Source organism: Triticum aestivum, chromosome 2B (assembly GCF_018294505.1).
Source record: "Triticum aestivum cultivar Chinese Spring chromosome 2B, IWGSC CS RefSeq v2.1, whole genome shotgun sequence".
Taxonomy (NCBI): domain Eukaryota; kingdom Viridiplantae; phylum Streptophyta; class Magnoliopsida; order Poales; family Poaceae; genus Triticum; species Triticum aestivum.
The window spans coordinates 641,425,503-641,438,774 of record NC_057798.1 but is presented as its reverse complement, the minus strand read 5'-3'; the positions used below and the strand labels follow the sequence as shown (position 1 = coordinate 641,438,774).

The window sequence follows — 13,272 nt, the reverse complement described above, 5'->3', positions numbered from 1 at the left end:
TTTAAGTTGATTCACAAATCACCCAGCTTCAAGAAAACTTTATAGGAAAGCTGGTTGACAGCTTAGCTTGCAGAACTTAAACTGTAGCAGCCTGAATTCATTAGCTACAGCAAAAGCAGATAAAATGTATACTTGCTCAATTAATGGCAATGAGTCGCCGAAATCTTCAGAACTAACATCAAATAGGCATTATGGCAGCCTGATTGAGACTTTCAATACACTAAAAAGTTCAGACTACACTCACCACCATATTAGAACTTAGGGCACATAATCCATAATAAATATTATGGCCAAGAAAACCAGATTTCATTTTCCTTAAATATTGACCACATGAAACTACTTCGAGTAGAAAAAATAACCATGTCCGTTGAAAATTGGAATATGCTTAATCTCTAAGGTTACCAGGGATTGTTCCGGACACAAAATCAAGCTAGCAGGAGCATGAGCACCAGCAAATTGGATGACATAATTTAAGTCGATTCAGAAATCAACAGACAAACTGTTCAGCCTGAAGAACAAGAGCCAATTCCTCGAAGAAGCACAAGCTTGAGTTGTAGGCAACACTACTGCCCATCCGCGCCTGCTAATGAGTCTGAGAAGAGTGGAACATAGGGTACAAATAGTGGTGCTCTGTCTTTCTTAAGATTAAGGATACGACGGAATTCCCGATGTTGCATATCATAAGATGCCAATGTATCAACATCACATGAATCCAGGAAAATAGTGTCACGATCTGGATGAATAGCAGTCACCTTGTACTCCGCCTTGGTTTTGCTTCGCAACTCATCATTGCTGACACTATGCTTCAAGACCCATTCTTTACTATCATAATCTTCCATGCACCAGACTGATGCTATCTTGGTAGCTAGGGATGTATCCTCCTTCTTGTTCTTATCAACAATACCTAGGGATGTGGTAGCATAGTGCAAGCGCCCCTGTGACAATCCAATCGTACCAAAACTCAAACCACCTGATGGCACACGGATAGCCTTCCACACCTGCCCCTCCATGTCCACTGCTACCAGCACAGCATCGTCGTCCAGCTTCATGGGTTTCAGCATACCAAGCAAGTGCAGCATACCATGAAAGAAGACACTTGCAAGGCCAGCGTACAGGGTAATTTTCTCAACCAAGCGGCTTTGTCTACGCTTCCAGGCTCCAGTTTGCGAAGAGTAGATGTTCACTCCTGTGACGCAATCCTCCTGATCGGTCTCCTCAAACTGAAGAACGTGGAAATGGGACGAGACTGCTGGATCAAAACCCAAACGAGCTACGCCGCGATGGCCTTTTGGCACCTTGGCGTGAGGGGGCAGATCAACCCACCTCTCAGTGGCCGGATTGCACACGATGAAATGAGATTCAAGCGGCGTACGCTTGTCCGTTGAAGGGGGAGAATGGGCCATGTAGCAGAGGCAGAGGAGAAGGCCATTGCAGGCGTCCAGCTGGTCGACATACAGGTACTTGTCGGGTGGCAGGAAAGCGAGGGACAGGTCGACCGGCGGGGGTGCGTCGACGGAGACGCTGGCGAAATGGAACTTAAGGAAGCGGGGATCTGCCCAGTGGTAGGTGCTGTAGAGGAAGCCGGCGAGGGCCTGGGGCAGCTTCTTGCGGTTGGCGGGGTCCGTGATGAGGGCGCGCCAGGACGGCGAGACGCACTTGAAGCGGTGGATGGACCTCGCGGGGAGGCGGGAGAGGATCTCCACGATGAGGTCGTCCGTGAGGAGGCTGGCCGCCTCCGCCACCGGAACTGCCTCCTGCGCCGACGCCGGAGGGTTCGTCGCCCTTGCCTTCTTGTGCACAGAGCTCTCCTCCTCCATGGCGCCGCTTAAAGGAACAAGGGATTCACAAATCGATTCATCAATCTGGGCTAGAAGGACGAATTGATGGGGTAGCAGACGGTTTTCCCCTGCGCGTGAAGAGAAATACCTTGGCTTGAGGCGGCGGCGTAGGGTGCGATTGTTCGTCGGACGCGACGGCGGCGGCGTAGGCGGCGACGGGGGTTCGGTAACCCACCGATTGGGCAAATGTTACTGTGGCGCAATGGATAGTGGGTAATGTTGGGCCGCAAAAGCATTAGCAGTGAAATACTGGGCCCTGTTTTACATTATACTATGTCGGCCCCTCCCTCAAAACAAAAATGTTGGCCCCTCCACTTCACTTCTGCACATGTCTCTTTTCTCAATTCTCAAAAAAAAAAACATGTCTTTTTCTCAAAAAGAAAACTTCTGTACACGTCTCAAAAAAAGAAGGCGAAGTATCGAGTGAAAACTTGATTTCAGTGAAAATCTGGAAACTTGAATCCCATCCCGTTGGATCTGTAGTGAACGGCATCTACTCAAGTGCGGAGCTCCCACTAGCAACTTAAACACACATTAGCACAAAACCCCCTCCTTCCTAGTAATGTTGTCAGGATTTTGACCCTTGCTTGTCCCCTCCCCTTCCTATCCCGCAGCGACGCCGGCGCGCCCCACGCCGGATGACTGCCGAGGAGAGGCACCACAGCCGACACTGCCAAATGCGGCGGTGCGTCCATGCACCACGCCAATTCCCCTTGGCGGGGACGGATCCTGCAGCGAGGCAGGCACAGCCAGCGCTCGTAGTGGCGGCACCGCAGGCACCCACCGCGTGGAAGCTCCACTCAGCCGGAAGGGGGTTCCAAGGTGAGGCAGATATAGACAGAGCTCGCAACAACGGGGAGGGCTCGCGAGGTGAGGCGACTACAGCAGGCGGCGCTCATAGCTGTGGCGGTGCAGGCGCTGAAGATGAAGTTGAGCGGCGCCGGTGGTCGTGTCCTGTATGTGTATGTAGGGAGCCCGTCTAGCAAAAATGTGCTGCAATTTTCATGTAAATTCCGTGTAGGTAGTATCTGATTCAGTGTGAAGTTGTAGCTCCTCCTAATTCTTGATGTACAGAGTCTTCTCTCTGACTTAATAGCTCATCCTTTGTAAACTTGTAGCTGAATGTTGATGTATATTACCACTCAAGATTCAACGGGATTTTTTGCTTTAGTTTATATGACTAATGGAGTGAGTTTTTTGTACAGATCTGAATAATGGTGGAAACACCATTGCAACTAGCTACATGATTACACTTTCTAGTAATAAGTATAGAAGAAAGTAAGAACTAAAAATGCAGTAAGCATCACAAGGTTGCATGCTTGCAACAAAGAGTAGTTCATATTCCTGAAATGCAGTAATCATCAAAAGCTTGCAGGCTTTTAGCAGTTTCTATTCCTAAAAGATCACAAGCTTACTCTGCATAATGGGTTGTTTCATTTCCGCAGGAGAAAAGAACCTACAAAATGGCTCAAATCATCTCCCAACGAGAGTTTAATGGCCAGTTCTTTGCATAAGTTGTAAATAAGTTTCTGATTGTTACCAATTTTCTCTTTAGATGACACGCTACAATTTAGATTCACAATACAAACACTAGAAAATTCTCAAACTTAAACATTCAGAGATACAGAAATCTCAAAATCTCATACCACATGAATTTCATACCCTCAATAGGTCAAAACATACAGTGGAACTCTGAATTTCATCTTGTTCTACACCAAAATTAAAAGCACCACCGGCTTGCCTCAAATCAAATAGAAGGGGAGGTCAGGGGACCGAATAGAGGCACGGCAATCAAAGATCGAGGGGCAGTGGTGAAGAGTACTCCAAAGAGTCAGTCACGGCCGCCGAGCGCGAGCGGCCACCGACGGTAGCCCCATGGCGATCAGCGAAAGGAAAGTCACGGTGCCAGCCAGACGTGGCCGATGGAGGGAGAGTCGTAGCCAATGGGGAGCCAATAGAGGCCGGTGGAGGGCAGTCGCTGCCAAGGGAGGTCTCGTTGCAGCCGGCGTAGGGCAAGGGCTAGCCGGCGGTTGAGGCTCCATCGAGACGCATAACAGGATTGAAGACGAATCCATCTCACGAAGAGTCAAGGACTATGGCCCTAGATGGCGAATAAGAGATGGCGTTTTGTGCTAATATGTGTTTAAGTTGCTGGTGGGTGCTCCGCACTTGAGTAGATGCCGTTCGCTACCGATCCAACGGGGTGGGATTCAAGTTTCCAGATTTTCACTGAAATCAAGTTTTCACTCGATACTTCGCCAAAAAAGAATTCACTTCTGTACAGTTTCTGAAAAAAAAACTTCACATCTGTACAGCGCAACAAACGTTGTCATCGCCTAACTTTTTTTAAAGAAAATATGTCTAAAAAAAGCCTAAAAGAACTTTGTCTTCCATTCGCTATAAGAATTTGTCAACAGGACGCGAAACTTGAAACCAGATTGCTCGCTCGTTTATCTTCACCATGTTTATTTAATTTTACCAAATGACATATATATTAAAGATGTCATCTGAATATCTTTATTAAAGAAATCAGTCAACCCTTACAAGGTCATCCTTAAAAAAATAAAATTACACGCCGGTCCTTGGGTAAATTAACGCCGTCTTACTCCTACACCCACTAGCGATGCGCCGTGAGCGAAGCAGGCTCAATGCCACCTATGGAACTCCGAAATAGCCTCGGAGCCAGGGAAACGTTGTTGATGCAGCAGCCGAGAAGTCGTCTATGAGAGTCAGAAGATGTTGAGGACAAAAAACTCAGTAACAGATCGCCATCCTGTAGAAGAAGACGATGAAGAGGGGTGGACGACCAGCCCAAATCATGCCAGACAGGCTCGGGGAGACATGACCTCACAAGCTTCCGCACTACCCCGAAGTTGGTCAACCAAGACAATAATGACCTTGCTCACAAATGAGTAGACGATGGTGAAGCACATGTTCCATTGACTTGCACCGTCCGCCGGCCGGTACAACATCGTCTTATCGTCGCCGTGCCAAATGGTTGGCATCGTGTCCGTTGTTCGGCCGTGTATAGCTAGCCAAACAGGCCAGCCCGGTACGGCCCATCCTAATCGTGCCTGGCACGGCCCGACCCGCCTAGGCACGATTATTATACGAGCCGTGCCATGCCGGCCCACGTGGTGCAACCTGCAGCCCAGGCACGTCCCGTATGCTAATCGGGCCGGCCCATCGGCATGCCAAGCCCACTAATCTACCTCCTATTTTGCGCACTGGGCGTTTTTAGCCTATTTTTACCTGTTGGCCCATATTAGGATACATAAAAATATAAATAATAATAATAAGTTAATCGGGTTGTGCCGTGCCGGCCCGCGTGCTCGCCCTTCAGGCCCAGGCACGGCCCATGGCGTGCCGCGTGCCGGGCCTGGCCCGTTTAGCACGTGACGTGTCGTGCCAGACCCATGCTGTGTCGGCCGTGCTACTGGGTCGGCCCAGCTATCCTGGCCCGTTTTGCCAGCTATACGGCCGTGGAGGGAGCCGTGTGTACATGTTGAAGTACACTGGAACGAACAACCTTCAGAGAACACATCTGAACGAATAGAGCAACAAATTAACCGCAGAGGTTTCACGGAGGTGATTGATTCCCTCCGCCCTTATCCCTTTAATACTACCTTCGAGGAATTTCTCTTGCGCTAGGAGCCAATCCGCCATCAGCGTGGTAAAGTTTCCCAGATAGTTTCTCAGATCACATTGCTTTGCTGTGATTATGGTGACATGATCGACGAATGTGCACTTGAATGTCCCTATTTCAGTTCAAGCTGCTAGAAAATAGGAGTAAAGGAAATGGTTTCGATAATTGAGGGACTATGTATATGAACCAATTCACTACTAAGTTGTTGGAAATAAATTCTTCTTTTTCGGTGTGCTTGTGAGTTCGTGTGATATGGAAAACATGTAGGAGCAAAAAATAATTCTATGATTTACTGATGTTGTCCATGGGGACTGGGTAATGTTTTAACGGGAATGTAGTTTCCGAAGAAACATCACAGATGTCTAGAAAATGACAGGAAACATGGGGAAATTGTGGGACATAGTTCAATAGATTTATTCAGGTCAGAAACTGAATAAACCATGGTGTAATTATATGGTGTTGTGATAGAAACTCAGACTGGATTCACCAGAATTCATTAGCTTAGATGAGAGGAACTTGATCGATGCAGTGCATTACCGCTCAGGACTAAAGATCAAATACACTCACATTGCAACATTCTTATTGAGACTTTCAGTAAACTAAGCTGCACCCACCGATATGATTAATCTGTAAGTATGCCAGGCATTGCTCCAAACAAACAATCAAGCTAGCGGCAGTGTAAGCACAACCAGATTGAATGGCATCATTTAGGAGACTCCAGAAAGAGAAACACAGGGAAGAAATAAGCATTTCTTGTTTTTCTCACCCGGCAAGAAAAAATTTCATTACGAAAGGTGTGCAACACTACTGCACATCTGCACGTTTTATTTCATCACTGATGCAAGTATTCAGTTGGGTTAACAAATTAAGTACTCCCTCCGATCCAAATTAGTACTCTCGCTGTAAACTAATATAAGATCATTTAGATCACTAAAGCCTCGTTTGTTTGGCGTGGGTTGAAGGGGTTTTCAGAGGATTAACCTCGCGAGGCCCAGAATCCTCCGAAATCCCCGTTGGCCCATTTGGTACACGGCAACACCCTCGATTCCCCTTCGACCCACTTGTTTCCACGCGGTTCAGAAGGCTCGAGGGGGGGCTCGAGGATTTGGAGAAGCCGCCGCTCGACTCGTGAAGACGCCGCCGCCCGACCCTCTCCAAGACTCCGCCGTCCAGCGCCTCCCCAAGACGCCGCAGCTCGACGCCTTGACGCCGGCGTACCTCCTCCGGCGTACTGGACTTCTCTCCGGTGGTATGTCCTCGCCTCCCCTCCTTTCCCCTTGTCGTCTAGGGTTTGCTATCGGCCATGGTTGCTGCCTCTTCCTCCCGAGGTGCCGGCCGTCAACCAAGTTGTGGGCGACGATGTAGGGCTCGGTGCCGTAGTTGCCGGACATGTAGTAGAGGTGGAGCAGCACGGAGCAGCGTCCACATCCCTTTGCCTGAACTTACCATCTGCATCTGTTTCCGTGGATCGACTGAGGATCTGTACATGTTGAACTACCAAACAGACCGTGCTGCAATGGTTACAGATAGTAATTTGACCACTTGCATGCTTCCTTAGTTCCTTTGTTTTCTGGAGATCGTGTGTACCTGAATTTTGAGTCGTTCTTGTTCATACTGAATGAGCATTGCGGTTTAGATAGGTATACAGTGTGCTGGTACAATGCTTGCAGAGTTGCAGTCCAGTAGTTTGAGGACTAGCAAGCGTGTTGCTTTGTTCTGAATTACAGTACAGTACATGAATTTGAAAAAAAAACGGTGCGTTATCAATTAGACATTCTTCTGCTTTCATATGTTACCTCAGCAAAGGTACTAGAGTGCTTGCAGATTGGTAATTAGAAGACTTTGTACCATTGCGCTAGTTTCTGAACTCGAGAAGTACCTGAATTTTGAGTTGTTCGTCACTCATGAATGAAGGTACTAGAATGTTTTACCTTGACACTTGTTTTGGTCCCCACCTGTTTTGCTCTGCTTTTGAAATATTTGCGAGCTGATCCGCCCTGTGGTCTCTGCTTCATTCTGTGTATTAAGTAGTCTTCTTGATATTTATCAATTGTTATGCCTCATATCACCACTTGTTGAGCTGGAGAATTGATTTGTTATACTGGCAGCCAGCCTATACATTGGTTTGTCTGTCTTGACGAATTATTAGTTTGTAATCTGGAAAGCATCTTTCTTTAAAGAATTATTCCTGGAACAGTTTGTTAGCTCATGATAAAGGAAATCTGAAATGCCTCCAAAGATTCAACTGTTCTCCCCTATTTTGGGGTTCAAGGGAAAAGAAGGAAAAGTCCAAAAATGCCCCACACTCACATGCCCCCAGACCCAAGAGAGACAATTCCTATGAGAGATCAAGGTCAAAGATCTGATTAGGATAGGCAGGCCGTATACAGGGCCACTCTCTGGACCTTCCAGCTGAGTTAGTCCAACTATATATAATTGTGCCTGTGCATGTCCATCCAGCTATATATAATTGTGCAGCTGATTTAGATAAATCAAGTTTTCATGTGCCATGCATGTCGATAATCTTTTTTATTTATAAATTAATAGAGTCAAACTCTACGAGCTCTCTGTTTTCTTTCATATAAAAGTACTCTGCGCGTTTATTGTCCCTTTTGAGAACACTGTTTGCGGATAAATTAGGCTAGTCTAGAACCATGCGTGTTTCAGATAAACCTTTGTCAACATACATATCTGCAAATTGTATGATCTATCTAAACCTTTGTCCTTTTTCAACTTTGCTGCCCGTGGGCATGCTTGTGCTGCTGTACAGACTTGTTTGTGCATGGAGCTGTGCTTGCAATGTAGGGTCTAGAGGCATGTATAAGGCACAAACGGCAGCTCAATGGCAATTTTCTTTTATAAATGGGAAGAAGACGTTTGGACTCTTTTCCTTTTGTGAGAAGGGATCTTTCGTTTTATGCTAAACTGAACATGCTTGGATTATGGTGCCCATCCAGACTCTCATTTTGCTTTTGTTTTATGATCAGGTTCTCAGGCAACCAGAGAAGCAAGATTAAACAATTTGGACAAACTATTGGCCATTCAAAAACTGGATGATCATGACATCATCAAGAGCAATTCATATGTATGACAACATCATTCTCAGTGGTCTGTAAAAATATAACTAATTGTGAGCTATTGCACAAGTACCCTGTGTTGCATTATGTTTGTTGCAAAATTATGGTGTTGCTGTGAAAGATCACGGATGAGATATTATTGATTCCAAGTAATGTTGTTTTTGAGAAATCATGTTGTTGCTGTGATATAATTGATATTGTTTTGATGAGATATTGATCTAAAGTCAGGCAAAAGTTATGTTATTGCTATGAAGAATTGCTGCAAATTATTCTCCTGTAGCAAGTTCTTTTTAATATGATGTTGTTTTACTTCTAAAGATTGCATTTTTACACATTTGCACTATCTTATCTGAATATGGGAATCCCTCCCTACCAAACAAGTTTTTCATATGAAGGGAATAGTGTCTAGAGGGGTTTAGAGGGTTGGGATCTGGGGGGATTGGGTGGAACAAGGGGATTCACCAAATCCCCTGAAATCCCCTCCTCCCCAAACCTCCCAAATCCACTCCTACCAAACAAGGCCTAAGGGAGTACAACTTTAGTACGAAGTTGTACTAGAGCTGCGACAATTGATTTGGATTGGAGGGAGTAGCAGAAGTTAAACCACAGCATTCTCAATTCATTAGCTACAGGACAAGTACTCCCTCCGTTGCTAAATATAAGTCTTTTTAGAAATTTCACTACGGACTACATACGGAGCAAAATGGATGAATCTATACTCTAAAATATGTCTATATACATCCGTATGTAGTTTGTATTGAAATCCTAGAAAGACTAATGCATCACCGAAAACCTGAGGGCTAGAATCAAATAGACATTGCAACAATCTGATAGACTCTCAGTACACTAAAGTTTTACCAACAACCCTCACTAATAATGTACTCCCTCCGTTTATAAATATAAGTCTTTCTAGAGATTTCAATACAAATTACATATGGATGTATATAGACATATTTTGGAGTGCATTTTGCTCCGTATGTAGTCCCTTATTGGAACCTTTAAAAAGACTTATACTCCCTCCGTCTGGAATTACTTGTCATCAAAATGGATGGAAATGGATGCATCTAAAACTAAAATACATCTAGATACGTCCATTGCAATGACAAGTATTTTCGGACGGAGGGAGTATTTAGGAATGGAGGGAGTAGTAATCTTAGGATTTAGGACACAAGATCCTTAGTGTCTTGAACACGAAAACCAGATTTCAGAATAACTCTGTGACATGAAACTAATTCGTATCCAGACAATAGGACACAAGCACCAGCAAATTGAATAATTCAGCGACAAGAATAGTAACCAAGTTTTTCCAAACAGACAATCAAGCTAGCAGGAGCACACAAGTTAAATGACATAACTTAAGCAAATTCAGAGATCAACAGACAAAAATAGTTCAGCGCCTACAGAAGAGCAAAGTCTTATAAGAACCACAAGCTTGACTTGTAGGTAACACTACTGTCCATCTGCACCTGCAAATGAGTCTGAGAACAATGGAACATAGGGTACAAATAGTGTTGCCCGGTTTTCCCGAAGACTACGGATTTGATGGAACTTCCGATGTTGCATATCGTATGATACCAATGTATCAACATCATATGAATCCAGAAAAACGGTGTCACGGTCTGGATGAAAAGCAGCCACTTTGTAGTCCACACCAGTTATGCTCCACAGCTCATCGTTGCTGACACTATGCTTCAAGACCCATTCTTTACTATCATAATCCTTCATGCACCAGACTGTTGATGTATCCTCCTTTTTCTTCTTCCTCTTCTTCTTCTTCTTGTGGTCAGTAGCTAGCGGTGTGGTAGCATAGTGCATGCACCCCTGTGACAATCCAATTCTACCGAAACTCAAACCACCAGACGGCACACGGATAGTGTTCCACACCTGGCCTTCCATGTCCACGGCTACCAGCACAGCATCATCCTCCATGTTCATGGGATACAGTAACCCAAGCAAGTCCAGCATACCGTGAAAGAAGACACTTTGCGAGGCCAGTGAACAGGCTAATTTTCTCAACCAAGCGGCTCTCTCTACAAATCCATGCCCCGGTTTGAGAAGAGTAGATGTTCACTCCTGTGACATATTCCTTCTGCTGGCTGTCCTTAAACTGAAGCACGTGGAAATGGGACGAGACTGCTGGATCAAAAGCCAAGCGAGCGAAGATGCGACTGCCGGGTGGCACCTCGGGGTGAGGGGGGAGGTCGACCCACCTCCCGGTGGCCGGATTGCACACGATGTAATGGGATTCAACCGGCGTATTCTCGTCCCCGGAAGGAGAAGAAGGGAGCATGTGGGCGCGGCAGAGGAGGAGGCCATTGCAGGTGTCCAGCTGGTCGACATACCAATACTCGTCGGGTGGCAAGAAAGAGAGGGACATGTCCACCGGCGGGGCTGCGGCGCCGGAGACTTTGGCGAAGTGAAAGTTGTAGAAGCGGGGGTCCGGCCTGTGGTAGGTGTTGTACAGGAAACCGGCGAGGGGATGGGGCAGCTTCTTGCGGTGGGCGGGGTCGGCGATAAGGTCGCGCCAGGCCGGGGAGACGCACTTGAAGCGGTGGACGGACCTGGCTGGAAGGCGGGAGAGGATCTCCAAGATGAGGTCGTCCGTCAGGAGGCTGGCCGCCGCCGCCGCCGCCGCCGGCACTGCTTCCTCCTCTGGAGATGTAGTCGTCCTTGCCTTCTTCGCGGAACCTTTCCCCTCCATGGCGCCGCTGAAAGGATTCAAAGGGGTTACGATAAATCAATCTGGTTAGGATAAATCAATCTGTACAGTGGATTCATCAATCTGGGCGAGGAGGACGAATTGACGGGGAACTAACTCGCGGTCTCTTCGTGCGCGCGAGGAGAAATACCTTGGTTTGAGGCGGCGGCGTAGGCCGCCATTATCCATGAGGACGCGACGGCGGCGGCGCTTCTCGGCGGCGATGGAGGATCGATAACCTGCTAACCGTAGCATTTGTATAGTTTTTATTAGGGCAGCAGCATTTTTTATACATTGACTGCAGTGGATAGTGGAATAGCGGATGATGTTCGGCCCGGCCGCAACGGGATTTTTTTCTACGGGATTAGCGGCCTAATCATGGGGGACTCCTATAGGGTGCCTTCACCGCCGCGCAAGGATCTGGCGCCCGCAGCAGCGGTTGGATGGGCCGGCCCACGATCACGCAACAAAGCAACGAGAGAAAAATGACAGCCAAAAATACCTCAAGACCGTGATTCGACCTCGCGCCCTCCAGCTACCACACGGTGAGGCTAGCCACTGCACCACCTAACGGCTAGCGGATATTCTCACCGCGAAAGTTTAAATAAACAGCAAATAGACGCGCTATTTATTGCACAATACACTGTGGCATTTATACATTTCAATTATTGAAAATATGTTCAAATATTACGGATGGAGTTCTTGGGCATGCAAAAAAAGGTCTGCGTATTCAAAAATAGTTCTGAATACACATTGAACATTTTCTTAGTATAGGGTGAACATTATTCAAAAAACACTGAACATTTTTTTAAAATACGCTGAACTTTATTTGAATACATGCTGAACAAAATTTCTCTACAGGATGAACATTTTTAATACACACTGAACATTTTTTCAATGTATAGTAAACAATATTCAAATACACGTAGAATTTTTTTAAAATACGATGAACTCCTTTTGAATGCATGTTGAACAAAATTTCTATACATGATGAACATATTTTATACCCATTGAACATTTTTCCAATGTATGGTGAACATTTTTCTTCAATACGGTTAACAAAAATTTGGAATTCAGAACTATTTTTGAAACATGAACAAAATTCGAAAACATGAACACAATTTGGAACTTAGAAAAACATTTTCTGAAAAGTCAAATGAATTTCGAAAAATCTGAACATATTTTGGATATTGAAAATAGTTCATCCAATTCGAAAATAGTTCATCGAATTTAAAAAACTTCACTGGTTTTCAAAAAAAGTTCATTGAATTTGAAAAAAAAGTTCATCGATTTTGAAAAAAGTTCATGGAATTTGGTTAGAAAAGTTCATCGATTTTGCAGAAAATGTTCACGCATTTTGCAGAAAAGAAAAAATGAACAAAACCGTTCCAATAAAAAAGGAAAAAGAAAAAACTGTTCCAAAAAAAACCATTCCAGCAAATAAAAAAAAGATTATAAGAAGAAAAAGGCCAGTACACGTCAAGTAGGCTGGCTGGTTGGTTGTGACAACGAACTCTGAGCAAGGAGGTCGCCAGTTCGAGTAACCGTGCGGACGCTGTTTTTTGCGTCTTTAAAAGAAGTAACGTGGGCCGGCCCAGTGCGGTCAAAGGGGTGTGCGCCCTGTACCGTTAAGCCTAAAACGGGCGCTACGGGCGCTGTTTAGGAAATGCCCTAATCCTGCGCCTAATCAGGCCCGCGTTTAACTCAGAGATGGCCAAACGGGCCCGGCCCGGCCTGTGCTAGTCGTGCCTTACACGGTACAGCCCGCTGTGGCATGTTCTTCAATAGCCGGGCTACTGTGCCGGCCCGCATGACCCGCTCCTCGGCCCAAGCAAGCCTGTGGCACGTTTAACACACTAGGCCATATGTTTTAAGCATGTTGGGCTGTTTTTAGGCCTACTGGGCTATATTTTTGGTTTTGTATATAAAAATAAAAAAACATGAAAAACAAAATAGTCCCTCGGTTCTAAATTCTTGTCTTAGATTCGTCTAGATAAGGATGTACCTAGTCAT

General features: G+C 45.7%; 3 protein-coding genes across 3 annotated transcripts; 1 reads left to right on the top strand and 2 right to left on the bottom strand.

The window, feature by feature from the left end:
* On the bottom strand, positions 1 to 2,027 carry LOC123041864 (F-box protein At5g07610). The gene is made up of 2 exons (XM_044464416.1): positions 1,927 to 2,027; positions 1 to 1,824 (listed from the first exon to the last, which is right to left on the bottom strand). Exon 2 carries the CDS (start codon positions 1,815 to 1,817, stop codon positions 564 to 566), a length of 1,254 nt encoding a protein of 417 aa, XP_044320351.1. The 5' UTR covers positions 1,818 to 1,824; positions 1,927 to 2,027; the 3' UTR covers positions 1 to 563.
* A 3,169-nt stretch (positions 2,028 to 5,196) lies between these two features.
* Positions 5,197 to 8,700, top strand: LOC123039352 (uncharacterized). Its single transcript, XM_044462556.1, has 4 exons — positions 5,197 to 5,278; positions 5,374 to 5,426; positions 6,565 to 6,733; positions 8,472 to 8,700. The coding sequence occupies exons 1-4, from the start codon at positions 5,197 to 5,199 to the stop codon at positions 8,573 to 8,575; spliced, it is 408 nt and encodes a 135-aa protein (XP_044318491.1). The 3' UTR covers positions 8,576 to 8,700.
* A 1,101-nt stretch (positions 8,701 to 9,801) lies between these two features.
* On the bottom strand, positions 9,802 to 11,590 carry LOC123041863 (F-box protein At3g26010-like). The gene is made up of 2 exons (XM_044464414.1): positions 11,411 to 11,590; positions 9,802 to 11,269 (listed from the first exon to the last, which is right to left on the bottom strand). Exons 1-2 carry the CDS (start codon positions 11,512 to 11,514, stop codon positions 10,480 to 10,482), a joined length of 894 nt encoding a protein of 297 aa, XP_044320349.1. The 5' UTR covers positions 11,515 to 11,590; the 3' UTR covers positions 9,802 to 10,479.
* Between the last annotated feature and the right edge of the window lie 1,682 nt (positions 11,591 to 13,272).

Bases quoted from the DNA above. Each gene is read 5' to 3' on its own strand.
- LOC123041864 (XM_044464416.1), bottom strand. From the start codon at position 1,817: ATGGAGGAGGAGAGCTCTGTGCACAAGAAGGCAAGGGCGACGAACCCT.
- LOC123039352 (XM_044462556.1), top strand. From the start codon at position 5,197: ATGGCGTGCCGCGTGCCGGGCCTGGCCCGTTTAGCACGTGACGTGTCG. The intron at 5,427-6,564 runs GTGATTGATTCC...CACGCGGTTCAG, and splicing joins ACCGCAGAGGTTTCACGGAG to AAGGCTCGAGGGGGGGCTCG. The intron at 6,734-8,471 runs GTATGTCCTCGC...TTTTATGATCAG, and splicing joins TACTGGACTTCTCTCCGGTG to GTTCTCAGGCAACCAGAGAA.
- LOC123041863 (XM_044464414.1), bottom strand. From the start codon at position 11,514: ATGCTACGGTTAGCAGGTTATCGATCCTCCATCGCCGCCGAGAAGCGC. The intron at 11,270-11,410 runs GTATTTCTCCTC...GAATCCTTTCAG, and splicing joins CGCCGCCGCCTCAAACCAAG to CGGCGCCATGGAGGGGAAAG.